The sequence below is a fragment of the Vicia villosa genome, unplaced genomic scaffold, assembly GCF_029867415.1.
Source record: "Vicia villosa cultivar HV-30 ecotype Madison, WI unplaced genomic scaffold, Vvil1.0 ctg.000374F_1_1, whole genome shotgun sequence".
NCBI classification, from domain to species: Eukaryota; Viridiplantae; Streptophyta; class Magnoliopsida; order Fabales; family Fabaceae; genus Vicia; species Vicia villosa.
Window position 1 is genome coordinate 501,417 of NW_026705173.1, and position 8,138 is coordinate 509,554.

The window sequence follows — 8,138 nt, forward strand, 5'->3', positions numbered from 1 at the left end:
TCCCCCACAGATTGGTTGCGTTCATTACGACCTTTCTGATTGTACACAGCATTAGCCGTGTGGGGTTCCTCAGGTGAGTGGAAGTCAATGGTATTGTCGTCGATTAAATCTTGGATCTTATTCTTCAATAGCCAGCAATTGTTAGTGTCATGTCCAATGTTGTCGGAATGATAAGCACATCTTACATTAGGATTATACTGATGATACAAAGTGTTAGGATTCCGAGGAGGATCCCTCAAAGTAATTAGCCCTTTCTTCAGCATCTGTTGCAACGCTTCATCCAAAGTTATGTTATTCTTTGTGAATTGTCTTTTAGGTGCGTTATGTTTACGTTATGGTTGTGATGCTGGTGTGGAGATTAGAACTTTCCCGACCTGTTGGTTGCGTTTGTCTCGACCTTTCTGGTTGTGCACAACATTAGCCATGTAAGGCTCCTCAGTTGAATTGAAGTCAATGATCTTGTCGTCAATTAAGTCTTGGATCTTATGCTTCAATGGTCCACAATCCTCTGTGTCATGACCATGACTATTCGAATGATAAGCGCATCTCGCATGGTACTTATATCCAGGGGTGGGATTGGTAGGAAATGAATATGGAGGTAATAGAGTTATCAAGTTCTGATTGAGCGGTTGTTGGAGAACTCGAGACAGCGGCATGTGCGACAGAGCGAACGATCGCTTGGATTTGGATTTCCATTTATCTTGATCATCTTGCTGCCTATGTTGATCCCCCTCTTTCTTGATCAGAAGTGTCTTCAATTCTTCTTGCCCCTTGGCCAAGTTAAGGATCAAAGCTTGGAATTCAGCATTCTGAGCTTGGAGATTCTTGACAAATTGTTCGAGATCCATTTTCTCACTGAAATAAACAGCGGAAAGATGATACACCTGTTTTATGAAGACCTGTGATGCAGTGTTTATGAATGGTATGATTATGCATATGCAATGTGTTCAAGGAATTAAAGGATTTTTAACACATATTGAAAAATAAAAGCAAAAATATTAATTCTCTTATAAAAAATATAAAAATATAATGTTATGAAGTCAATAGTTACATCTGAAAGTGCTGAAAATAATATAAAAATAAAATATAATAAAATCAGTCTTCGAGTCGGCGCTTTCTCTTTAAGCTTCTAATCTCCTCTTTGTGAGCTTTAATCATCTCGTTTCTTTCTTGGACGAGTCTATCAATCTCTTGTTCCCATGATTGTATCTGATCTGGAGAGACAAAATCCTCAATCTTCCATTTACGGGAGAAATAGTCAAGCATACCATATCGCTCTTTAGCATCAGCCACTAACACTATTTTTTCAGCCTCAACCTCACGTAAGCGCTTTTCAAGATCAGCCTTTTCTCTTCTTAAAGAAGCAACGGTAGCACCAAGGTCTTCATTTGGAGCGGGAACATAAGGCTCCAAAACCACAGGAATGACCGGAGGGGTAACCCTTGGCACAACAGGGATATCAGATGGATATGGCATACCATACTCAACAACTCGATCATAAATCAACCTAAAATAAATATCTGAAGGGATGTAGTTCCTTAGTCCCAATTCTCTCGTGCATACTTTCTTTACCTTGGACCAAGCTCTAATAAACAACTTCTTCTTTCTGGTTGTATCTGAATCATAATCAAAATTTTCCGCGCTAAGGTATATGGAGCGAGGCTTGTCTTTCAAAGCGAAACCAAACTGATGTCGAGCTAATATGGGATTATAAGTTATTCCTCCTCGGGTACCAAGAAGAAGTACATTTAGGAAAGCTCCACAACTATCAAACCAATGGGTTCCTTCAAACTCTTTTTGGTTCCAAACGATATCATCGTACGAAAGCCTCATGATTCTTTGAACCCAAGTCCCACCTTCTTCATTCTTTATTACAGACCGGGGTAAGTGAGAAATAAACCACTTATGAAGAAGAGGTGCACATCCAAGAACGCAGCCTTTTCCTTTAGATGATCGATGATGGATGGAATGCAACAAGTCACCCAATAAGGTAGGAACGGGATTATTGTCGATGAAGATCTTAGTGACAGTCACATCTACAAATTAATCGTAACGAGGGAATAAGACTTGCCCATAGATCAGGAGAGCGAGGACTTTTTCAAGAGCATCCATACTTGTAGCATTAATCAAGATTTTAGCTTGACTATATATGAAGTCAATAGGCAAACCAGTGTAGTCTCCTTTATTCACCCAAACCTTTTTAATTTCTGATCGAGGCAAATGCAATGCAGCATCAACATCTTTCAACTTAGGAATCTCTTCTTCGCCAGTGTAGGGCATCTGATCAAGCACAGGTAATCCTAGGATGGAGGAAAATTCCTCTAATGTGGGAACCAACTGAAAGTCCCTATAAGTAACGCAATGAAGGAGAGGATCATAAAACCAGATCATTGTGTCGAGGAGCGTTTCATCCACTTTGGTCCATACAAGGCTGATTAATCTGTTAAGAGACTCGGAAAGCACAAAAGCACCAGAAACATTATCACAAATAATCTTCAGAGATGTAGGTACTCCCTTGAAGCTGAGGCAGAAAGGTTTACAAACTTTGATTCCCATGACCTACAAAATAAATTAGGGTTAACAATCCTTTAACTCCTTGGATTGAGTTAGTCATGATATGTATGAATGATGCATGGATGCATGAGTCACAAACACAGATAAGTCCACGCAAATCACACAATTTCCTTAGGCTTGGCTTGCATGGAGTTTGACCGGGTGAGATACCCTTTCCCAAAGGTACTTCTATGGATAAAGAGATTTCAGCAACGGGTTCTACCAGTAACCCAGAATTGTCAGCCCCCTCTAAAGCACCCTCGAACATGATACATCCATACCACGCAATGATACTTTAGGAAGAAACCTATCTGAGCTGTAGTATCAGGTCGCGACCATAACTTGGCATGCACCAAGAATAGCCCTCCCACTACGTTCCTAAAAGTTAAGATGGGTTAAAGGTGACTAAAGGTCCCTGAGCTCCGGCGCACCCAAAGATACATGCATAAATCTCTCTCATGCAAAAGAGGTACACAATAACCAGTGGAGGCCTAACTCAAGCGCGAACTTCATTTTGACCAATCCCAAGCATGCACAAGGGAGGTCTCCATGACTATGCCGCTCTTATCTTAAGTGTTCTTGAATCCGGGAGTAGGATTCGTCCTTAATTTTTCCCAAAACAACCCTGAAAAATAAAGCAAGCAAAGCAAACAATAGAAAACATTTTTAAAGTGAATCCTAAACTTTTAAGGTAACCCCTCTTTTATTCGAAATCTTCCCCAGCAGAGTCGCCAGTTCAGTAATACGGTGAACTGACTTTATAGAAATGTTGCGGTAAGCAAGAGTCACCACCGACTTTTATTTTATCCAAATTAACATAAAGGCTAAAAGAACAGAAAAAACCTTTTAAATAAAAACTGAGTTCGGGGGGTAATTTATGCAAAGGGAAGGTGTAAGGCACCCTTTGCATCCATGGTTTTCCATGGGCTCTTAATTGCTTTGCTCTTTCAGAAACCAAAAGTTTAGAAATGTAGAAGAATAAGAAACAAGGACTTTAGCTCGTAAATGAGCGTAGCCTTATTGAAGTTTTTTAAGAAGAAGTGTAATAAAAAGATTTTTAAACCAGAGCAAAGCTATTAGGGGCAAATTACCTGGTTAGATGAAAAATGTTCTTTTAGCCTTTCAGGGCTATCCATACCATAGAAGAGTAGGGAAGTCCTTTTATTTGGAGGTTGAAGGGTCGTCAAATTATCGTTCGCCACAAGACTGTCCTTTCCATAGAGGGGCAAGTAGCCTAAGGGAAGGATCAGAATAGACATTTACTTGTAGGCAATCGGAGGATACCTCAGCACTTTCATAGGCAACTTCGAGGGACAAGATCATATTAGCGAATCGAAGGCAGCATCATTAGGGACTTATGATCTGAATGAACTGAGGGCAACATTGTTGAGGTATCCTTGTATTCGAGGGACTTGGCTATTCTGCACTGAAAAACACAAGGCAACAAGGCAACAAGCAACAGGCAACAAGAGGGGTACCATAAAAGGTGTGCGGGTGCACCAATCACGTGATCAGATTCAGTTATATTATCTTGTAATTAATGACTCTAATTCAGTTCAAGGTTATCACTCCCTAGGATTACTAACCATGCATTTAATATAAACAGTATTAAGTGCCTTAAAGGCCAAGCAATACAAACCAGGAACAGATATATGATAAACCATGGGGAAGGGGAGAAAAATCATTAAATTTAAACCCCAATAAAGCAATAGGGTTTGGCATAAGTAATAATTTAAAATAAATTAGGTTTTAGGGTTACCGACTAATCGAGCTTTGACTGGCTGGTTAACCCTGTAATTGGAAAAGGAAAAATAAACAGAAGGGGTGAGTGTAGGAAGAGTTCATTGACGTTTGAAAGTAAATCTTAATTTAACCTATAAGGCAAAAATTAAAAGATAAAATGACATTTAAATAAGAAAAAGATTAGAACTTAGCTTTTTGATTGGCATGGCGCGTAGCTGACGAACCCTGATGGTAACCCTGAAAAACTGCACAAAGAAAAAAGGGAAACTTTCAGTGTAGGAATGATCAACAATAAGGGTTAGCAAGACAATTAGTGATTTTTTATGGTGATAAATTCTAAATCTTGAGGATTAATGAGCAAACCCAAAAATATAATTTAATGGTTAAAATTAACAAACCTAAAAATTAATCTAATTAATCTATTGAAAATTAATCTTAAATTAAATTATTTAAATAATTAACATAAAATTAATTAATAAATTATTTACTAATTATATTAATTAAACCTAAATTCATTTTTATGATAAACCTAATATTAAGAAATTAATTAAATAAATTAAGATTAACTTTTGTAAAAAAGGATTAATTAAAATTTTGAAAGAAATAAAAAGAAAAAGGTTTGAAATAAAAGGGAAATTAAAAGAAGAGAATAGTTAAATTTAAAAACAAGATAATAAAAGTAAATAAACTTAGCGTAGCCGATCCAGTGCGGTACTGATCTGAGAGACCATGATACACCTGCAATTCCCTGCACGTTGGATCATCTCTGGCCGTGATCTAATGGTCCTTGCATGAGGTTCACCATGGTCCTCGCTGGGTGTGACATACTGGAATCTGCAAGCAACATTATCCAAGAAAATAAAGGAACAAAATGCAAGAGGCAGGGATCGAACCCCTGCCCTTGCATACGAACGCCTTTGCTACACGCTGCTTCACCACTGGGCCAAGTTTTCTATGTTGCTAACATGACAAACTACTAACATAATATATAAAATTTAATCACCCAGAAATTTAAAAAAACATGTGTGGTTTCTTCTTCCTCGTTGGTACCCTGGTTCTGGCCACGAACCAGCCACGAGTTGGCTACGATTGCAGCCGTAGGTAACCCCCTACAAACATGTAATTCACTGAATATAAAGAATAAATTGTAAGAACAAGAATTGTTCTGATCAATATTCTTGGTTTTGATGATAACAATGTATATGAATTTTGCTTGAGACAATATGGTACTCTAATCCTATGCAATTTCCATTTCAGGAAATATATATAAAGAGTATGCACAAAATCAGCGCAAGAAGCACTGACTCAGAAGGTTCAGCATGCAACATCAGAACATGCTCTGGAAAGACATTAGAAGATAGTCAAGCAGAATCAGAACATGGTCTATTGAAGCATCAGAAGAACTTGAGATCAGAAGCAGAAACACTGAAGTTCTCATGGTATCACGCCAGAAGCACTTCAAGGTCAGAAGACAAGAAAATGCTCTGCACCAAGCTGTTTGACTCTGATTAATTCAAACATTGTATCTACAAACATCATATCAGAAGCAAGTACAAGATGGCAGGCTACGCTGACTGACAAAAGGAACGTTAGAAGCTATTAAAGGCAAAGTCAGTTAAAGCAGGAAAAGCAAGGCTCGAGGTAGTTGACAAAAGAGTGAAACATTAAATGCAATGTTGTACGAATCACACAACGCATTAAATGCTCCCAACGGTCATCTTCTCAAACGCCTATAAATAGAAGTTCTGATGAGAAGCTGAATACAACACTCTTCGCAAACATACAGAAACACTGTCAAATTTAAAAGCTCTCAAACTATATCTTCAACCTCACTCATTACTGTTGTAATATCTTAGTGAGATTAAGCTTAAACTTTAAGAGAAATATCACAGTTGTGATTATAGCTTTTTAAGAAGCATTGTATAACTCTTGTAAGAATTTGTTTACATTCATTTGTAAAGAACTAGAGGAGATCAAGTTGTGATCGGATTCTCTAGAAAGTCTTAGAGGGTATCTAAGCAGTGTGTTCCTAGAGTGATCAAATTGTGATCAGAATACTCTAGAAGACTTAGAGGGTATCTAAGTGGAAAACCATTGTAATCAAGATTGATTAGTGGATTAAATCCTCAGGTGAGGTAAATCACTCTAAGGGGGTGGACTGGAGTAGTTTCGTTAACAACGAACCAGGATAAAAATCATTGTGCAATTGTTTTTATCTTAAGAGTTTTTTAAAGTACACTTATTCAATCCCCCCCTTTCTAAGTGTTTTTCTATCCTTCAATTGGCCTCAGAGCGCCGGTTCTAAGGTGCAAGCACTTAACCTTGTTTAGAAAAGATTCAGGAAGAGAAAAACGCTAAGTCAAGATGGTTGAAACTCCACGACCTACATCTACATTTGGCTCTGCTGAGCAACACAATGGAAATGGTAACAATGGTTACACTAGACCACCAGTATTCGATGGTGAAAACTTTGAATATTGGAAAGATAAACTTGAAAGTTACTTTCTTGGTTTAGATGGTGACTTATGGGATCTTCTGGTGGATGGTTACAAACATCCAGTGAAAGCTAGAGGAGTAAACCTTACAAGACAAGAAATGAGTGATGGTCAAAAGAAAGAATTCAAAAATCATCACAAATGTAGGACTGTTTTACTGAATGCTATCTCTCACGCTGAATATGAGAAGATATCTAACAGGGAAACTGCCTATGACATATATGAATCATTGAAAATGACTCATGAGGGAAATGCCCAAGTCAAGGAGACTAAAGCTCTTGCTTTGATCCAGAAATATGAAGCCTTCAAGATGGAGGATGATGAAAACATTGGGAAAATGTTCTCAAGATTTCAAACGCTAACTGTTGGATTAAAAGTTCTTGACAAGGGATACACTAAACCTGATCATGTCAAGAAAATCATCAGAAGCTTGCCCAGAAGATGGGGCCCAATGGTGATTGCATTCAAGATAGCAAAGGATCTGAATGAAGTCTCTTTGGAAGAGCTGATCAACGCCCTGAGGAGTCATGAAATAGAGCTGGATGCTAATGAACCTTAGAAGAAAGGTAAGTATATTGCATTAAAATCTAATTATAAAAAATGCACTAACGCTTTTCAGGATGAAGAAGAAGATTTTGAAGAATCAGAATCAGAAGAAGAAGATGAATTGTCCATGATCTCCAGAAGGGTAAACCAACTCTGGAAGAGCAAGCATAGGAAGTTCAAGAACTTCAAAAGTTCTAAGAAGCTTGAACGAGGAGAATCTTCTGGAAGCAGAAGATCTGACAAGAAGAAGGTCACATGCTATGAATGCAATGAGCCTGGTCACTACAAGAATGAGTGTCCAAAACATCAGAAGGAGAATCCCAAGAAGAAGTTTCATAAGAAGAAAGGTCTTATGGCAACGTGGGATGATTCAGATTCAGAATCAAAATCAGACTCTGAAGGCGAGCAGGAAAACATTGCACTGATGGCCACAGTTGATGATGGATCAGAATCTACATCAGAATCAAATTCTAGTTTCCAGTTTAACAGAACTTCTGGAACTCAAGGCTCATCTTAGTATCAAATACAAAAAGCTGAAAAAGCTATTTGATTCTGAAACTAAGAAGCTGGAAGTGGAAAATTGTGAACTGAAGGAAAAAGTTTTAAAATTATCCAAAGATATTGGATCTCCTTCTGAACCAGAAAAGTCCATTCCTAGCCTGAACCATATTCTGAAAGAATATGACTTGAGCTTTAGAAAGTTCTTATATAGAAGTATTGGCAGAAGTCATCTTGCTTCTATGATATATGCTGTTTCTGGAAACAAAAGAATTGGCATTGGCTATGAGGGTGATACCCACA

At 37.9% G+C, this 8,138-nt stretch overlaps 1 protein-coding gene across 1 annotated transcript; it reads right to left on the minus strand.

Annotated features, from left to right (window-relative positions):
- Positions 1–1,095: 1,095 nt before the first annotated feature.
- Positions 1,096–2,556, minus strand: LOC131627618 (uncharacterized). The gene is made up of 2 exons (XM_058898458.1): positions 2,115–2,556; positions 1,096–2,036 (listed from the first exon to the last, which is right to left on the minus strand). The coding sequence occupies exons 1-2, from the start codon at positions 2,554–2,556 to the stop codon at positions 1,096–1,098; spliced, it is 1,383 nt and encodes a 460-aa protein (XP_058754441.1).
- Between the last annotated feature and the right edge of the window lie 5,582 nt (positions 2,557–8,138).